This window comes from Arvicola amphibius, chromosome 2 (genome assembly GCF_903992535.2).
Source record: "Arvicola amphibius chromosome 2, mArvAmp1.2, whole genome shotgun sequence".
In the NCBI taxonomy this organism is placed as follows: Eukaryota; Metazoa; Chordata; class Mammalia; order Rodentia; family Cricetidae; genus Arvicola; species Arvicola amphibius.
Window position 1 is genome coordinate 190,143,783 of NC_052048.2, and position 21,068 is coordinate 190,164,850.

The 21,068-nt window shown below is 40.8% G+C and overlaps 1 protein-coding gene across 1 annotated transcript in view; it reads right to left on the reverse strand.

Annotated features, from left to right (window-relative positions):
- Tpk1 (thiamin pyrophosphokinase 1) overlaps positions 1-21,068 on the reverse strand; it is a 332,106-nt gene that overhangs the window by 112,353 nt on the left and 198,685 nt on the right. The window contains exon 7 of the mRNA XM_038319484.1: positions 15,984-16,130. Coding sequence (XP_038175412.1) covers positions 15,984-16,130 — 147 coding nt within the window. The remainder of the gene's footprint in view (positions 1-15,983; positions 16,131-21,068) is intronic.

Genomic DNA, 21,068 nt, shown 5'->3' on the forward strand with positions numbered 1-21,068 from the left:
TGCATCATGGGATCCATGCACATGTACTGACTTTCACATGTGCATCATGGGATCCATGCACATGCACTGAATTTCACATGTGCAGCATGGGTTACATGCACAGGCAATGACCTTCACATGTGTATCATGGGATGCATGCACCTGCACTCATTTACTTGTATAAAACAAATGTATCTTTTTCTCTACATATTTGCACAAAATACTGTAAATTCAAATAGCATTTTTTAAATCAACGACTTTGTTTTTCCCTTTTGATTGAAAATTTACTTTCCCACCCACATTATATACCTTGATTACAATTCCTGCTTCCACTACTCCTCCCAGTTTCTTCTCACCTACCTTCTCATATGGATCCTTTCCCTTTCTTTTTTCATTAGAAAGCAAAGAGGCTTCTAGTGGTAATAATGAAATAAAATATCATAAGATAAAACAAGAACTAGCACACCAGAATAGACAAAACAAACCAACAAGAAAAAGAGTGCAAGAAAAGGCACAAGAAGCCGATCCACTCATTTGCACACTCAGGAATCCTCTTAAAAACACTAACCCGGAAGACGTATTATATACACAGAGAACCTGTAAGGCAAAAAAAAGAAAAATATAAATAAAATAAATTACACACACACACACACACACACACACACACACACACACAGAGAGAGAGAGAGAGAGAGAGAGAGAGAGAGAGAGAGAGAGAGAGAGAGAGAGAGCCTGATATGACATTATGAGACAAGGAACCTCCAAAGATGCTACTGAGTTCATTTTCTGTTGGCCATCTACAGTCAGTCAGGCATGCCGCCAACTCTGAAGAATAAATAGCTTATTTCCAAGTGAGATTCCCTTGGAAGAAACTAAATTTTATTTTGCAAGTGGGTATTAATTGGAAATAGATTCTTGGTTAGGGATGGGGCATACGTCCACTTCTTTCAGCTCTAAGACTCTAGCTGGTATAGACAGGTACAGACTCCATGTATGTTGTCTTGGTCTCTGAGTTCATATCTGTTTCCATCCTGTTCATTTAAAGGGTCTTGTTTTTTTTTGATTCCTTTCATTCCCCTCTGGCTCATATTCTCGTTCTGCTTCCTCTTTCACAGAGTTCCCTGAGCCTTGAGGGGGGCTGCATTTGATGGAGACATCCCATTTAAGACTTAATGTCCTGAAGTCTCTCACTCTGCATATTGATTGGATGTGGGTCTCTGTATTTGTTCTCATCTGCTGCTGGAGGATGCTTCTCTGATGATGGCTAAGCAAGGCACGGATCTATGAGTATAGCAGAATGTCATTAAGAGTCATTTTATTGCTATCTATTTTCTTTGTTTATAGAACAGTAGTATTTGGTTTTGCAGCCAGCTGTGGAAAACAACCTGTAGTCTTGGCAACATCCTGGGTTATTTGGGGGTTCTCAAGGCATCCCTTTGGGCAACTCAATTAGATGTAACCCAATTTTGTTGTTGGAAACATCGTTTGGTGACAAGAGATGGCCAGTTGGGGCTCTCTCTCCCATTATGTGGTAATTTCATTTAGATTATCTTTTATATGTACACATTTTAGGATGCTTCTACTGTATTAGGTTTCCATTTTACTGCTCAAGAAGCCCTTAATGTTAGCCATCTCTCACTGCATCGCCTCCCTTCTGCCCCTCCTCTATCTCCCTCACCACTTGATCTTTCCATTGAAGTTCTTGTCCATCTAGAATTATCTATTCTATTTCCCTTTCCTGGGGATATCTATATGCCTCACATCAGTTCCTTACTCTATATCCAACTTCTATGGATTATATCTTGGTTACAATAGATTTAACAGCTAATCCACATATAAGCGAATATATCCCATATTTGTCTTTCTGGGTCTTGGTTAATCTCATTAGAATGATTTTTTTTCTAGCTCCTTCCAATCATCTGAGAATTTCAAGGTTTCATTTTTTTAAATGACTGAGTACTTGTGTAAATATACCACATTTTCTTTATTCTTTCTCCAGTTAAGCAGCATTTAGGCTGTTTCTAGTTTCTGGAGATTATGGATAGATCAGCAATGAGCATGTTTGAGCAAGTGTCTCTATGGTGGAATAAAGTGTTCTTTGGATATATGCCCAAAAGTGGTATACCTGGATGTTGACGTAGATCAGTCCCCATCTTCCTGGGAAAACACCACACTGATTTGCATAGTGGCTGTGTAAGTTTTTACTTCCACTAGCCATGGGTGAGTGTCCCCCTTGCTCTATATCATCAACATTAAGAGCTGTCACTTGTTTTTTTTAAACCAATCTTAGTCATTATTAGTGTAATATGAAATCTCAATTTTGATTTTCATTTCCCTGATGACAAACACTTAAATGATTCTCAGGCATTTGCATTTCATCTTTCTGCATTCTTTGTTTAGATCTGTACACCATTCTAAAACTGAGTTATTGGTTTTCTTGATAAGTACTTTCTAGAGTTCTTTATAGGATTTGAATATTAGCAATCTATTAGATGTGTAGTTGGTAAAGATTTTTCCTATTTTATAGGATGCCACTTTGTCTAAATTCAGAGGAGCAAAATACTTAATTGGCTGAGAAGTAGAAAGGTCCAGCTGGAGCTGCATGGGGGCTTTTTACATAAAAACTTTCTGCACTTCTGCCAATCTTCCTTCCAGAGGTGCATTTCATTCTCTTGCTGGTAACACTCAAATCCCTTCACAGTTCATTGATACTGCGTTGGCAACCTTTGTTTTCAATCAAAGGGAGATGCTGAGGCAATGCTCAGTTGAGCTAAGTATACATGACACAGTGTACTTATGTCCTTGCAGCCAAGGACCAAGGCTCTGTGTGTGTGTGTGTGTGTGTGTGTGTGTGTGTGTGTGTGTGTGGAGATGACATCTCACATCCAATATCCCTGTACTTTGTTCAGAATTGGATTATGATAAATTATGAAGACAGCACTCAGATAAATGCTGATGCCACCTTTTCTATTGCTTCACCTGCACACAGCCTCTCGTGGGTTACATCAAGTATCCAAAACCGATTCTCTGTCACTCATGGTTGAAAATGAGAGGCCAATATTTAAATAAGGTTTTATACAGTTTCCATGGAGATAGAATTTTATATTTTCTCACTTATTGCTTCAGAATCACTGGGGGATTGCTGTAAGGTTTTGCTGATGGGCGTCTTTCTATAAACCTTTTTAGTAAAAGACTTCTTTAAGGTCAAAGAACTTTTACACTTTGTAACTAAGTGGCAGAAACCAGAAGTGTGTTTCATTCTTTGCCTCCAGGACACTCCATTCCCACACTGCTTTAAAGCCTCCTGCTATTAAACCACATGGAACACACTGCAGCCATGATCTTCTGAGAAATTAGGAAGACAGAAGAAGGCAAATGGAAAATTAATTGAATAAACTGAAGTTTGACTGCCAACCCGAGGGACCATGCAACCTGCCTATATGAGTCAATAACCAGCACCTTGTCTATGAGAACAATCCATTTAAGATTACCCAAATCTTTCATTTCTTTGTACTTTTCCAACATTAGGTAACCCAATTCTGATAACAGCTATTTCACCTTTAATAGAAACATAGGCAATTATGTGTTTGTAAGAAATTGGGCATTAGTGAGTTTATCAGAGTATTTTTCTTTTGTAGTTAGATTATTGGAAGCCCTGAGGAGTAAAAACCTGAAAAGTGCTTGGTCTGAGAACTTTTCTTTATCAAAACTTTTGCATGGAGAGCAACAGTTCTGCCCCATACCACATGCCTGAGGCAGGCAGGACTCTACCTAACAGCCTGGGGTTTCTAGCCTCAACCCACAAGAGGACTCTACCAACACCTTCACACCAACCAGGAACCCACCTGCCAGAGGTGCCAGGCAGTTGGGCACTATTATAACTTCTTTCTGATGAGGAAACATGGTCCTGTCCAGAGCCATGACAGACTGAACAGGACAAGGAGACCCACACGCGTGTCTGGGGAGGGCTGCCCTGGGCTTTGAGGAGAAAAGACAGGTTCACCTGGAACCTTTCTGCTCTGGGCAGACAGGCACCATTATGGTGAGCAAATGTATGGTGTGGGGAAGGGAAGGAGGGAAGGCGAAAGAGAGGGAGAGAGAGAGAGAGAGAGGGAGGGAGGGAGGGAAAGGGAGGGGGAGAGAGAGAGAAAGAGAGAGAGAGAGGGGGAGGGAGGGAAGGAGAGGGAAGGAGGGAGAGAGAGAGAGAGAATATGGTTCACGAGGACAGAGGCATATAAGAAGAGATGAAAGGGCTGAGGAGCTGGCTGAGCTGGGTGGTGGCCACCTAGGGCCATGGTTATGTGTGGGCCCCGGCTGCTGCTGATGCGCATGTCTTGGTGTATGGTTGTGATCCAGCCACAGTTGCTGTTTCTGCTGATGTTCCGGGCTTCCGGTACCACCAAAGGCCAAAAGCTGTACAGAGGTTGGTCCCAATACTAGGGAGAACTGGTTCTGCCCCTCACCAGCTGAAGCACCCAGGAGAAGGGGTCCTACACCTCACCTGGGCCACACAGCAGAGCTGACCCTGTTCACAGGAGTATGGGCAAGCTGGCCCTGAGCATGTGAGAATGGGAGAGCAAGTCAAGCCCCTCTTATACACAATGTGATAGCTTGGGTGAGGGAAAGACGGCTTCCTTCCGTCATCCCTACCACCTGCAGCACGTGGGAGACTGACCCAACCCATTACCAGCTGCAGCACTAAGGAGAACAGGTCCTGCCCCTTGTCTGGGCAGCAAAGTAAACTTGACTATGTAGACAGGGGCATAGGTGAGCCAGCCCTGATGGCACGAGAGGGGCATAGCTGGTACCACCTCCCTTGCCTGTGGTGTGGTGCTGGGAGGAAGGAAAAGATGCCCTCCATCCCTACCACCTCCAATTGGCAAGAGAGCTGCCCTCCCCTTTACCAGCTGCAACACTTGGGAAACAGGGCCCTGCATCTTGTCTGGGCAGCACAGTAGAGCTGACCCTGTCTACAGGGGCACACAGAAAGAGATGCCTTCACTCCTACCCCTCTATGCCTGAGCAGCTGAGAGAGCTGGCCCCGAGGTCATAAGAGTAGGAGAGCTGCTCTTGCCCCTCACCAGCTGCAGCCCTCAGGAAAGCAGGCCCTGCACCTCACCTGGGCAGCACAGTAGAGCTGACCCTGTTAGAGCACGCACCTGCCAGCTAGCTCTGAGGGTCTGAGAGTGGGTTAGCTGGCTACACTTAACTTGTCTGCCATGTGGCAGAGAGGGCAAGGGAAAGATGCCCTCTCCCCCTTGCCCCTGCCACCAGGGCTGTGCAAGGGAGCTGATTTTCCCCTTTACCAGCTGCAGCATTCAGAAAAGTGGAGCCTACACCTCGTCTGGGCACACCGCAGAGCTGCCCCTATTGACAGAGGTACAGGTGAACCACCCTGAGAACGTGAGTTTGGGAGATCTGGCCCCACTGCCCTTTATTGCCTGTTATGGAAGAGCTGGTCCTGGGGTCATAAGAGTGGGAGAACTTTCCCTGCCCCTCACCAGCTGCAGCACTCCAGAGAGTGGCCCCTGCACCTCGCCTAGGCAACAGAATAGAGCTGGTCCTGTGGTTAAGGCTTGGGAGTGCTGACCCTGAGGGCATGACAGCAGTAGAATGGGCTTTGCCCCTTGTTCCTCACTGCAAGGGGTGATCTAGTCAGGGCAATGCTAGAGAGCTCACCCTGATGGTGAAGCCAAAGTAGATTATGATACAAAATACAGGGGAGAGCTAGTGGCCGACCAACTCTACAACTACCCAGGCCTGGAACTAGGGTTATGCGTTGGCCCACCCCAACATCCAAGTCATCTATATTCTGTGGGAATATGTAAAGGGGCTGATCCTGCTGACCTAAGCTGCAGGATCTCCATGACAAAGGGCAACAACATGATATCCAAGAGGAGTCCCAGTTGAGGGTCCAGCATCAATAGTGTAGCAGAAACCAGAGGTCTTGAACTAGATCAAGGATTCTTTACAATGGACACTTGCAAGTCAAGATTTATGGACAAAAGGGTTTACTGTGTGACTCAATGAGTCACACTACAGCTTCCATGATGAGATTTTTTTCTTTTTTCTTCTTTTCTCTTAAACTTTACTTTATTGGTGGGAGGCTTCAAGAGCAGAGGGTGGATACAAAGTGATGGGGAAATGAATGGGATCGAGATGTACGACATGAAAGACAAAAAGAATAAATAGAAAAAATTGTGTACTGAAAGCAAGACCTTGATGTGTGTGACAACCTTAGATCGTTAGGGGTCTTCCCTGGGAGTGGGTGTGTAAGCGGGCTCCAGGGCCTCAGATGTCCTTCACTATGTGAGGACAGGGTTAAAATCAAATCCTTGAATTAAATTCGCCAGCACCCTGGTCTGCAGCTGTCTAGCCCCCATAGCCATAAGAAACAAGTTTCTGCTATTTACAAACACCTTCTTTATGGTACTCTGTCACAGATCCAAAGTGAATTATGATACAAAATTATAAAAATAATTCAGATGAAGGCGGTCTAGCAGTATTTGCAAGTATAGTCTAAAATATTCAAATTTTCAGCAGAGCTTAAAAATAGTGATGTACAGAAAAATATTTTCTTCTAAGCAAAAATAAGTTCACACAAACAGAGAAAAGATGTGATGGTCTTTTTGAAAGATAATCATGGGACAATTTTCCCTAGCCTTGAAAAGGTCATTAAAAGATTTCATTCGGAGTCCAGGAATGATCAGGGAACCGATGAAGGGGGAAGAAAGCCTCATGGGATCTGTGTAGTGAGGGGCGGTAAAGAAGAGCACAAGAGAAATCTATTTTACTCAGCTTCCATTTTACACCCAAAATGGAATTGTTAAATTTCCAACCAAATTGTGACTCAAGAGCTGTGCTACTTTTTTCTTTAAGGTACTCCCTTGGGCCATCTGCCATTGCTCATGTCACACTGTGTTTGGATAAATGGAAGTGATGAATTCTCTCACAAGGCTTTGAGTACTATGTGTATCTCTCTCTCTTTATCTCTCTCTCACACACACAGAGACAGAGAGAGAGACAGAGACAGAGAGACAGAGAGAGAGACAGAGAGGACCCTTCTAGGATTGTTCCAGGCTAGATCCGATATACTTCTAGGTAATTTTCTTGGCTCCAGAAATACATTGGTGTTTTGACATACCAGAATTGACTGGCCAAATCCCCATTTTGATCTATTGTCAGTCTTTACCCCAAAGGGCACACTAAGTAACCAGTGTGGAATATTTCTTAACACTGGGTAAATATATGTCACTGTGATTGGTTTAATAAAGAAGCTGACTGAACAATAGTTGGACAAGATAAGGTTAGGGGTTGGTCCAAAGAGAGAATGCTGGGAAGAAGGTGGGAGGACTGAGGGAAATGCCAGCAGATGTAGAGAAAGTAGAACATGTAGAAAATGAGGTAACAGCCATGAGCCAGGTGGCAAGGCATAGAAAAGAAACAGGGATTAATTTTAATGTAAGAGTTAGCTAATAACAAGCCTGAGATTTTAGCTGAGCATTTATAATTAATATTAAGTCTCTGTGTGGTTACTTGGGAGTGACTTGCAGAACAGAAACTTCTGCCTACAAATAAGGTCTGTAGCCTAGGCATCATATTGACTGTTCCAGGTTTCTACAATAACAACTTCCCAGCCCAGCCCAAATGAACTCTGCTATATTTTAGTCATATTCGCATTTATTTCTAAAAGTTAGTTATTACTTCTTTCTTGGATTTCTACAAAGTGACTCTAAAACTATTTAAAATTATTATCAAATGTCATTTTTCTGATAAAATTCCTATTGCCTTCAACATAAGCATCTTTCTGGGATTGTGACCACACCTGGCTGCTGGAGCCCTCATCTCCAGAACTGTAGCTCCTATAAGCCAAACATCCAATAGTGTGCTGCCTCCAAACCATATTCTCCAAAGCAGATGATAAGTTTCTATTTTTTTCTTTATATAACTTCATATAATGTTTGAGATATCTCCCAAGTTGCTTTTTGTCACAGTGTTAAAACACATTAGAAACCGTAAGACACTAAGTAATATTTTTTTATTTAAAAATTACTAACTGTTCAAGTTTATGAGGAACAGGGTGATAATTTAGAACTTTTCCTTCCATGTGTTCAATGAAATAGCATTTATCAATCATAGCATCAAACATTTGCTAATTCTCAGATATTTTTAGAAGTGTTTTGATTAACATGAAGTAATTGCCACACTTATGGAGTACACTTAGATTTTTTTTTTTTTACATACTTCTGATGATCAAACCATTGTAATCAACATTTCCAGCTCCTTCTCATGACCTTTTGTTTGGAATGGCTAAACTCTTCTTTCTCGTTACTCACAGAATACATGGGCTACAGTTGTAAAACTGTAGCCAGTCGGTGTCCTGCAGCACACCACAATTTATCACTTATATCTCTGTTTAAGTTCGTCCTATGCAACTCCTCACCATGTTGGCTGTGATCTAGCTTTTGGTTGTCACTGTTACACATTTAAATGAACATATTCTAATATCTTCAGGAAAGGGAACACATAAAATCTGTTTCTCTGCATTTGTTCCTTACTTAGCGTTCTACCCTCCAGATTCATGCATTTTGCTGCAGATGATGGGAACTTACTCTTTAATGGACAAATAATATTCACAGATACTACACTTTCTGTATTTGGGGTTTAGTATTATGTGTATATACCACACTTTCTGTGGTCTTCCTTTCGCCAATAGATCTCGCTAATGAGAATAATATAGCAGCAAGCATGTGCAGGTGTATGCCTGTCTGACAGCAGTATCTTTTTCTTTCAGAAAATACTGTAAATAACTGTGGATGAATTATATACACGTCTGTGCAATGCCCATCCTTACAACAACCTCTAAGGTCCAGGGACCATTTTTATATTTGGTGAAATGTATTTTCACATATGTTGAAATTTCACTAATGCAAAGTTTGTACTATATTCTACAAGGCCAGGCCAACAAACAAATCAAACAACAGCAACAACAACAACAAAACCCAAAACAAAACCCAAAACGGTAATATTATAAGCATACAGAGGGAAAGGAAAAAAGGGCTTATTCCAAAAAAAAAAAAAAAAAAAACAAAAAAAACAGGAAATAAACTTGGGTGGCATAAAATAAGAAGGCTTTTAGAAATGCCTAGAATGGAACATTCCCTGTCCTCTACTGCAAATCTTGCTGAGATTTATTTCTTTGATGCTATCACAGACAAGACTGTGCTGAGAATATGTGTACATGGGTACACGGAGCCTAAAGTTGGCATCAGAAACTATCACACATGCCAAATTTACCTCATGAATATTCATCGTCTTTTGATCAGACCATTAACATCTTTTTATCATATTCATTACCAGCATTGCAAACATACACTGCACAAAATCTCAGTACTTCATACAGTAAGTAATTAATCTAGTGAGGAGAGAGAGAGAGAGAGAGAGAGAGAGAGCGCCAAACAGCAGTAAAACATAACTAAGATCACGAGGAAGACATATTTACAACATGTTTAGAAGTTTGCTTGGGTGAGAGAAGAAATGGCAGAAGCCAACTCTACAACAGCATTCCACATCAGATACAGGAACCCTAAGGAGGAGTGACTGGACAGAGTTAGGGTAATGTAAAAGGCACACCTTATTAACTCCTGGACATCTCATTTCCTGGTCATAAATCCTATTAACTTGTATCACAAACTGCCATCAAACTTAGAATAAAGAATAATTTATGCTCAGTTACAGAGCTAATGTTTCTGTCCTCTTGGGAAGCATGGAACCAGAAAATGAGAAAGTTTGTATGTGAACCCTGGAGCCATCCTGTTCCCATGCACCATGTGGTAAACAAGTTTATGTGTTGACAGCAGAATTCATCCCACCATGGGTGTCAGTCACTTGGACTCAGAGCTAAAAACCTATGCTCTGTCCCAGAAAGACTCCTGCTTATTCAGACTGAGCAGGTTTTCTTAAGAAACATTTTTTGAGGTCATTGAAACAAAGGAACTTCCACCTGCCTGGTTGCGTTCAACCCAGACCCAAAAAGATGAGTTTGGTTATGTACTCACTCATAAGTGGATTCTAGATATAAATAAAGAAGCTTCATCTGGAGATGGATGGAGATAGAGACAGAGACCTACATTGGAGCACAGGACTGAGCTCCCAAGGCCCAAATGAGAAGCTGAAGGAGGGAGAACATGAGCAAGGAAGTCAGGACCTTGAGGAGTGTGCCCACCCACTGAGACCGTGGGGCTGGTCTAATGGGAGCTCACCAAGGCCAGCTCGATTGGGACTGAAAAAGCATGGGATCAAACCGGACTCTCTGAACGTGGCGGACAATGAGGGCTGACTGAGAAGCCGAGGACAATGGCACTGGGTTTTGATCCTACTGCATGTACTGGCTTTGGGGGAGCCTAGTCTGTTTAGATGCACACCTTCCTGGACCTGGATGGAGGGGGGAGGACCTTGGACTTCCAGCAGGGCAGAGAACCCTGATTGCCCCTTGGACTGGAGAGAGAGAGGGAGAGGGAGGGGAATGGAAGAAGGGGGAGGGAAATAGGAGGTGGGGAGGAGGCATAAATTTTTAATAATAATAATAATAAAAATAAATAAAAAAGAAACATTTTTTGAGGCAAAAGAGGAAAGTTTATTTTTCAGGGAAGAACTATTCTGCATCCCATCTTTAATTTTCAGTCTTCAAATGATAGATCAAATATATCCATAAAAGCAAATGCTCCTTCAGGGTTTTCATTCACCAGGAGATTCGACCCACATTAACTAACTGAAAAATGCCAACATCCCTTATAAAATAATGAGTTCTGAAAAGAGCCTCATTCACATGCACTGAGGCTAGACTAGGAAGCATGGGAGCTTCACTTGAGAATGCAGCTTATGGTTAACAAAGATGCAGAAAGGGGACTAGAAAGGAGATGTGAGCTGGAATATACTAAATGACCAGAATGGCTAAAATAACTCCACTCAATACTTATGATCACTTATTTCTATAAGCTAGTTACATGAGAATCCCATGTTCACACTCTCCAAAAGAAACAGAAGAGCACAGAATCTATGATTGCTTGACACAGAAGCTATTAAAAAAGATAAAATAAGTACATTTTAGTTCCAGAGTTTAGAAGGGCCCTTGGCCAGTTAACATTTATATAGCAGACACAACACTAAAAGCTGGGTAGTGGTGGCACGCACCTTTAATCCCAGCTCTTGGGAGGCATAGGCAGGTAGATCTCTGTGAGTTTATTCTTCTTGTTAGTTATCTTATATCTCAAACAATCTATAACTGTAAAGGAAACTCAAGAAGATATCCGTTCCCAAACCTAACACACAGAATAGTTAAGTTATGTTGATTTTTCACTACTTTTAAAATGTAAATGAATTTAAATGTTACCTCATTGGATTTGTTTTTATGACAAAGATTATTGCTATATTTAGATTTTTTATGGCTTAGAAAAATCCAGAAATATTTCTTAATTTGGAATGATAGTAGCAAGGAAAAATTATAGCCTTAAAAAATACATTAAGGTAAATCTGTGGACCAGTGGTAGTGTGCTCACCTAGAATGGATGAGGCCCTGGAGTTGATCCCTAGCAATGCAAAAATCATAGTGCACCTAATATTTAAATTATTTAAAATCATTGTTGTAGGTATCAATATCAGTTAGGATTTTATATGTATGAATGTTATATGTATATGAATAAATATTTGAACCTACACGCACATCCACTAACTGGCCATTCAGTTGCACATTGCTTATGGATAATTTCCTGCCTATGGGCTATGACCTGTTTTAAGAGCTTGTCATTTTTTTCTTAGTCCATTAATTCCATGAGAGCGGAAATGTAGTGCTGTGGAAAAAGTGTTGAGTCAGAACCCTTACAGTTTATCTGTATTATCTGCCTTGCTTTCCTTACAGTACGGTTATGAAGGTTAAGTGAAAGCTTTCATATTAAAGCATCAAAATTATCACTCTACCTGAAAGTGGACTATGAATATTAATTTAAACAACTTAAGTCATTCTCCATTTGATGCCAAGGCATTGTGGTCTTGGTTTTTTTGAGCCTATTTCTATGGCATTTGAAACTGTTTTCAATTATAATTTATAGTGTTTCTTTTCTGATTAAAATCATGATTATTATTCCCAGTAACAATGAACAGTATCCTGTGGAGCACCTCTTGTGCACACTCCTGTCAAATATACATATTATCTAGTGTATGCACACACTCTAATACACATATTTCATATAAGCTATACACAAGCAAACATCAGGCTAAGTAGTTTAACCCCAACCACTCCAGTTCATTGCTAAGATGTAGAATTATTGTTTAAGAAAAGGTTTAGCAAGCATTAGCATCGAGTTCATTGTTAGGCCACTCACAATTAATACACACACAACCAAAACTGGTTAAGTGCATGAAGGTCACATAGAGCCACTAGAAGAACAAAGCCCTCACACTGCCATTCTGTCTTTTAATTTTTGTTACTAAAATTCTCTTGCCATTCCTTTACTAAACATGTTTTAGAAAGACAGGGGGTTAGATTTGTCTCTTAAAAAAAAAACCTCCCTAGAATACAGTGAGAAAGACTGCAGTGCTAATCCACTGGTAGATGCTAAAGCCAAGCCTTGATCCCCTTCAAAGGCTCATTAGGTGTGATCCAAAATGAGCTTTTGGCCCTGGTCTACGTAATAGTTATTTCTTGGGGATAAGGGATTTTTAAATTATTTCAAGGATGCAAATCCAAAATTACTGCAGAGAAAATATACAGGGTATTGTGCATGGGGATGTGGGCCACAAAGTAACACAGAATGGTTAGCATGTTGAGAGACTCTGGAATTTTCCTTTAACAAGCTCAATGTGACACACTGTGCTAGACTCTCATAAGCCACGTGGGCCAAATGCCTGAACCTTCTCAGATCTAGAGTTTCTGGCAGCTCTACAGAGGCAGAGTTCTGTGCTTGCTTCTCTGGTGTCCTCTCTTCCTGGGCTCACAATTCTTCTTCCCTGGTGGCCATTAAAGAGGAAGCACTGCTCTGCTCTAGCATCGTCATCCTCTGCTGCTTCCCCCATGAGAAAACCTTCGGTTCCAGAAAAATCTATCAGATCTGGAGTTAATTAATATTGATAATTTAGAGAGACTGTGTAGTTCATCGTACCCTACCTGACAGAAAACAAAAGATACTAGAAAAATATTAACAGGATTCTTTTAAATTGCATCAGATCAGTTTAAAAAAGAACAATACCTAGAAATAAAAAAGTTTCCATTTAAAAGAACAAAGGTAACTTTTATCTTGACAGTGCTTTCCAAATTGGTGAATATCAGCTAAAGCCTGAGGTCTAGGGGATTGCCATACAAAGCAGAGACCCAACACATCAAAATGAATATAAACACTCCCACTGGATGTTGGAAAAATGGCCCAACCAAGCCTTGCCTCTATAAAGCTGAGAAGAGGGACATTAGATGGCACATTTTGTCATCAGACATCAAAGTCCCAGAGGTATTACAATAATGAGTCACACTAATGGATGCCACAAAAGAGTCTCAGATAGAATGTTCCAGGTTGTTAATGGTTTTGTGAACAGGAATAGGTGTCTACTGAGGAGGTTGACGAAAGCAAATGTATGTTTTTCTTGGGCTTGCTTTTAACCCATGCCTCCGACAATTTCCTCAGGTAGAGATTTCAGAGATGTAAAATCATAGCTTTAAACCACACAACACAGAAGAAACTGAAGTTAGAAAATAAAAAAAAAAACAGTTCATCTGACATATACGAATTATTCTAAACTACCAAGTAGGATCAACATATATGTTTTAATAGTTAAATGTAAACAAGGGCAAGCATAGGGAAAAGTGGGATCTAGGCAGGGGTGGGTCTCAGTGGATAGGCTGGGTGGTCAGACAGTGTTGACTTAGAGAATGAGGAGAAGTGAGAGTAGGTAAGGGACTTCAGGATGAACTCCAGAAAGAGAAGTTTAGTGATGCATATGACACAGTGAAAGAATCTAACGCACACCCAGTTGGAGTGGCCGCAGAGGGGAGAAAGAAATATTGCCGTGTATGAAACTATAGACTAGAGATCCTTTGTGACGTTCTGATAGCCAGCAGTGTAGCGATGGGGGAGTTCAGAGACTCGCCAACTGACTGCTTCAGAAAGCCCAGAACATACCAAATACAGCGAAGATGCAGGACGTAAGATGAAAAAAAATATTAAGAAGCATTCTTCTGATATTTTTGTGTGTAACATTCCAATCACACTTTATGATACATCCCGAACCTATTTTCTTCATTGTAGCTGCTGTCTCCAATGCCTTTTAAATCATCTCCCATAGCAAACCTGGACTCACTCTTGAAGAATGTGTGGAAATGTAAGCTCAGTAAAACGCCCAAAGAAGCAAGCGTTTTCCCTCTTATTTGTACTGCTTTGTTTCTGGAAACAAAGTTTCTAGTCAGTGGGTGTATTGTAAGTAATTGTTGAATTCAGTGAATAAAATGTTGAGTGGATAAACCAAGTGTTTCGGTGAATCCTCTCTTTATTCCATGATGCCCAAATTATTTAGTCTCTCAACATCTTTATCTACTAAACGTTAATCATTGCACTACTGCTACACACTGAACCGTAAGTGTCCCCAACAGGCCATGTGACAAAACTTTATGCCCAGGTTGGCACTGTTGGGAATCGCTGGGAATGTGGAAGAGACGTCTAGTGGACTGTGGAGGTGGATTCTAGTGGGAGGCCTCCACAATATTGATTGTGTGAACTGGGAGGGGACTGTGACCCCAGGAACATGCTCCCTTTTTTCCCTCTTTTGTGTCGCAGACAGAAGGGGGAGTACTTTTATCTCATCACATGTTACAACCATGATGTCCACTGACTGTCCAGGACCAAATGATCCTGGACTTGAAGCTGCTAAAACTATGAAACTCCTCTCCTTTTAGCAGCTGGTGATCATAAGAATTTATAAACAGAAAACTGACGAATGCAATGACGATTGATGTTTTCATACCGGTCTCCTTCACTGCACATGAACTGGAGGGTAAAGATCAAATATAACTACTTGTCTTCATCCTCACTGCCACTCACGGCAACAGAAAGCAACATATCCTGTAAGCCTTGCGGGCTAATGATGTGAGATGATGCCAAGGAATCTGAAATCTGAATTATGTTTTCGTTACACGTATTTGCAGGAAACAAAAAAGCTAGGCAATGAGAAAAGCCAAAAATCCAAACCAAACCAAACAAACGAAGCAGAACTTGATAAACAGAAGTGAGTATACTATATGAGGCCCGCTGTCTTAGCAAAAGAACAGTCTACAATGCTGGCATGCTGTAGGTGACGTGTAGTAGATGAGGTAGACAGAAACACACAATGAAAGACAAAACGAAATGCTCCATTTTCCTTAAAAATTCTCATGCAGGATAAGTTAACTGCAGGCCCCAGTCAACAGTATGGAATTTGGTTCTATAGTAAGACTTCTATTCTGTGCTCTACACTGACAGAAAATATCTTGATGCTTGCATTGGAAATGAGTGATATCATCTTTAGAAAATTACTTGAGGGAATAAAATTAATAATCAGGCAACTTATGAATAGTAAAAGCTAAAGATTTCCTTTAAAGTGTTGAACAAAATCAAATCCAGTTTCCAATTATAATAACAACACTCTAACTACACGAGGATTCCGATTAAAATATTTGCTAAGCCTGTGTTTCTGTTGAGGTTTTTCTCAAGTGTCATTCATATTTAGCTGCTCACAATGTAAAGGTGCTAAATTTAATTCTTAGGGAATTTACTTAACAGTTAAAATAATTTTTTCCCTTTTCTCTGAACAAAAACAAACACAAACAGAAATATTGAGTATTTTACTACCTTTGTGTTGTTCAGTCATGTGGGCCACAGATAAAAATAAAATAAACAAGCAAGCAGGCTTTGCCGAAACACATAAGGCAGGCCAAGGACTCTCCTGATCTCCAAGAGCCCTGACAATGGCTACTGTTTACTCACTGGTTGGAGGAGGTAGATGAGAGATTCCTCTTGGATTATTATAATTGGCAAAGGGGTGATGTGAGTGGCTTGGAAAAGGGTATTCACAGATGACATTATCTGGTCAAAACGCCCACCAAGTCCTCCCAGGGTCACGATCATGTCAACCTGAGCAAGGAAAGTAAAAGTGAAAGTCATATATTTGAACAATATAAAACCGTGAGACAGAATGAAATACTTCAACAGCGCTTTCATTACCGTAATATTTGATAAACAAAAAGGAAAACAAGCACCATTTCTGTTCCTCAGAGGAGAAAACAAGTTGCTTGTTCAAGGTCACCGAGCTGGAAAGTGGCAGAGCTGGGTGTCAACATATACTTCTACAATAGCAAGGCCAGTCTTTACTGTCTGCCTGTGCACTTAGCAAACCAGCAGGTCTCGCTTTAACACTTCATTCATATGCTCCTTCCATGCAGACGGCTTCTCTGATTTATAACATGTCCATATAGTCAGAGCTTATAGACTGGTCATGAAGCAAAAAGGAAAGAAGGGTTTAATTATGATACTGTACTAAAACCTTGCATTCATTTAAAACTTGCAGGAATAATTAATCTACATAGTAATAGTTGCTTAAAGGGAAAGTATTTTGGTGGTAGGTTTTAAAATTATATTAAAATTTAGATAACATGTAGTCTATAAAGATGGCAGAATTTCATAAAAATAGTCCAGGACATGAGCACTAATAGAGTCTGCTCAGTTCTGAGAGGAATTATAAGTGACAGGCACTGAGAGCCTGTTCAGTGTTTTTGGTTTATTAATTTATTTATTTACTTACTTTAATTACTGTTTTTAAGTCCTGGTGTTTTGCACAGTGACTAATATATATAAGATGCTCAAGGCCCCAATAACTAAAGAGATTTTTTTTACATACACACACACACACACACACACACACACACACACACACACACACACACAAGAAGAGAGGGAGAGAGATTAAAGAGGAAATATAGATGCATCATCATTTGGTGGGGATATGAAAATAATAATGGGATTCTATCAAAACATCAAAATGTAAATTGCAAAGAAGAATGAAGAAATTTGGCATGCACTTCCTATTCATGACCTTATCAGTGTTGGAAGAATAGGGATTTACATTTGGATAAGAAGCTTCATATTCAAGCTTGACTAGTTTAAGACAGACAAACCACACATCTATAGTACTCAGTAGGTTCTTTGAGTGAGTCCTCTATAGAGCTAACAGATTTGTGGCTTAGAGAAACATAGGAAACAGGTGTCATTTGAACTACAGAGGCATCCTGTAGTTATGAGTTCATCTTTAGAGGAAAGAGCAAACTCACTGTAAGCAATCCAACATGTGAGACAGAGTCAGCTTTTGTTGGGAATCAGTTAGGTCCTACGTGTGCATTACAGATGTCACAGTGAAGCCCACTCCATTCCAACTAAGTCAGGACAATTTATGACCCCCAAGAATACAAAAGCCAGTTTGTTTTAAACTGAAGAGAAACGCATTGTCATAGTCCCACCTGAGTCTAAATTCACTTCAGAATCTAGGTTTGAAGGAAGATTATTCACTATGCAGATTCTTGAATCTTTTTTAGGTTCTCAACTTTTCATTAATATACTCTAGGCCTTGAGGGATCCTATAACCTTTAAGGTTGGAATTTAATTCCCATCTTCGGCAATGGGATAGCGTAATGAATAAGTAATATCTGTAAATCAGTCACTGGATTTTTCAGAAGCAGCATTCCTCATCATCACTGTTCATTATCCCTACAGGAAGTATTTAGCAAGGCTGATTAGAAACACCGGAGGATCAGTGCAAGCTGCAGGTGGGTTCACGGGGTCATCTTTGGATTCCTTCTGACGTTCTGTTCTTCTAGCTCGGAATGGGACTTCATATTCAGAAGGAGGAGCAGACGCACGCTTGACACACACTTGTAAGATTTGCAAGGTTAGAGGAATATCTCGGCCTTGGTGCCAATGGGGCAGGGAGTTCCACCTACAACAGGCCATGTGTGGGTCTTCAAAGCCCCCTGCACTGACTTTTAACATTTCCCAGTCATTTCTTGTGAGAACCTTTGACATACATGAATGGACCCCTGCCTGGGGGTTCAGAAAACCACAGGCAATAGCAGTGTTTGCAATGGAGAAGCCCACGGGGATTTCCTGAGGGAGCTGAGGACACAAGAACTTGGAGAAAAAATGGTAAGAAACAGTGGCAAGAAGCTGAAATCCAGGCTGAGTTAACACAATGAATTTCTACATAATTGTGCTTCTCTAAGTGACAAGGTCTTTCAGCTTTTTTTTTTTTTTTTTGGTTTTTCGAGACAGGGTTTCTCTGCAGCTTTAGAGCCTGTCCTGGAACTAGCTCTTGTAGACCAGGCTGGTCTCGAACTCTTTCAGCTTATTTGTAGATTTTTTTAGATAAAAACTGAAGTGTATATGAGTGCATGTCTGTGTATGTGGTGTGTGTGTGTGTGTGTGTGTGTAGGCATGCTTGTGTGCATATGGACAAGCACATAGAGGCTAGAGGTTCATGTCGGGTATCTTCCTCAATCATTTCCCATGTTTTAGTATTTTTTTTTAAATTTTGAAAAGCTTTGTTTACTTTAAATGCATGAATGTTTTCCTTCATGTCTACACTTGCACCAATGGCATGTCTGTAACCCACAGAGGTCAGGTGTTGGATCCCTTGGGACTGCAGTGAGGACGACTATGAGTCACCATGTGGGAACTGGGAATCAAAATGAGACTTCTGAAAGAGCAAGTACAAACTGTTGAGAAAAATCTCATCATCTCTTCTGGAATGTTTTTTGAGTCAGGGTCTCTCACTGACCCATAACTCATGAATGTTGGCCAGGCTGTCTGGCCAAGGAGCCAGGATGGAGATCCATCTCTTTCTGCACGCTCCACACTCTGCTCGGGGCTAGGGTTACTACACCACCGTGTCTAGTTTTTCTATGGATACTGTTGATCCAAAATGAGTTATTCATTCTTACACAGTAAGCATTTTACCCAATGAGCTTTCCAGCAGAATAGTTAGTGGCATTTGAAAAACATTAACACGTGACTTTTATTACTTTAAATATACAATTCACATATTTATTTAAAGTTTCATTAATAAACAAATGGCAAACAAGAAAGACAGAAATGATTTTTTGATCATCCAACATTTGTTAGGAATTATTCCAAGCACCCAAGAAAGTGAATGGTAAGAGATGGAGAAACGCAACTGAAACCTCCAGTCAGAAGTTGCTTGAGGTGAGCTGGTGTAGATTATCTTCATAATGAGAGTGGCAGCACAGACCCAAGGAGGGAAGGAAGCTGGTTTAGGTGGGAGGTGCTCCAGAGAACAGACTGTAGTAAGGCTCCAGAGACTATATTAACCCAGGAGTTTCCACAAAGCTCCTGGTGCCTAATGCTAGGGCCCAGCGAGAAAGCGTAAACAGCAGCAGAGAAGGACCACAGTCTGAGTGTCAGATTTGGGCCTCCTCTCCTGAAGCTCATGTTCCTGTATCCAGCTGCTTACTATCATTTACTTCTCAAGATCCATACCATAGGACCTGCTCCACCTAAACCCCACAGAATAATGATTGCGGTCTACCTCCTATTTTTTTTTTTTATCATTTATTTTTCCCCATAGACTATACTGGCTTTAATACCCAAGCAGTCTCAGAATTTCTCAACTCACTACCACAGATTTATTAGGAACACGGCCAAGCCACCAACACTTGGGAAGGAATAAGAGCCACCTCTATGTCTCACATGAATTGCAATAGCCTCTAACCAAGAGTTACTGTTTCTATCTGTGTTGTCTACAATCTATATCAATGTAGTAACCAAATGAATCCAGTTAAAATGTCAATCTTATCATGGCATTCTTCTTCTCAAAACTGTCCAGCAGATTGGCAGTGATTTTTACAAGGATTTACAAATGCCTACAGGGTTTGTTCTCTGGTCATTTCTGTGATCTCACTACTCCCACTCCCATTTCTCCTCTTCTTCACTTCCCGATTCCAGTCATACCTCCTTTGTCTCTCTGACTGCACGAACACGCAATGACCTTCTATCTCAGCACTTGCTGTTTCTTCTTTATGGAGCACATTATCTCCATATATTCATTTGATGGCTTTACTTCCATTGCTTCAAAACTGCACCCCTCTCATAATACAATGCTATGCTAAACAGTTTAATGATTTAGTATATCCTGTTATCACTGCAGAAATATACTACAATCAACATAAAGGCGGAGGCTTTCTATTCCTAGTTCTTCGATCAAAGTATGGCAGAGTCAGTGAGTATTTATTGAACAGACGGATGAGTGTGTAGTAAGGAGCTGTGGGCCGGATTCCCGCCGCCCTACTCCCGCATGCTTAGCTTTACACGCGAAATAACATCACACAAATTGTATTCTTTTAAACACTGCCTGGCCCATTATTTTCAGCCTCTTACTCACATCTTGACTAACCCATATCGAATAAACTGTGTAACACCACAAAGTGTTGTCTTACCAAGAAAGATTCCGCATATCTGACCTGGCGGCTGGCTTCATAGCATCTGGTTCAGAGAGCAGAGGCAGGGCAAATGTCTGAGCCATCTACCTCACTTCCTTCTTCCTGTTCTGTCTACTCCACCCACCTATTTTCTAACCTATTAGGCCAAGCAGTTTTCTTTATTAATTAACCAATGAAATCAACAGATTGATAGAAGACCCGCCTCCATCATGAGTGAAACAAGAACAGAAGACAGCAGAAAAGAGTAGTCAATACATGTAAGTGCTGGTAGGAAGGAAATATGGTATGAGGGTACAAGAGGAGATGGGATAAATAGAGATTATGGGAAGTTTTCATGGTGTTACAAACACAACTACAATACGTACATGTGGAAAAAACTGAGCCACTGTGGTAAAAAGGGATAGGAGAGTTCAAAGAAATCAGATGTGGGTATAATGGAAGGGGAATCTGAAATACATGGAATTTACCATATACCAGTATTATAGACAAATACTGACAAAAAGTTTTTTTTAAAAAAAATTACAGACTGAGCAGGCCGTGGGGAGCAAACCAGTAGGCAGCACTTCCC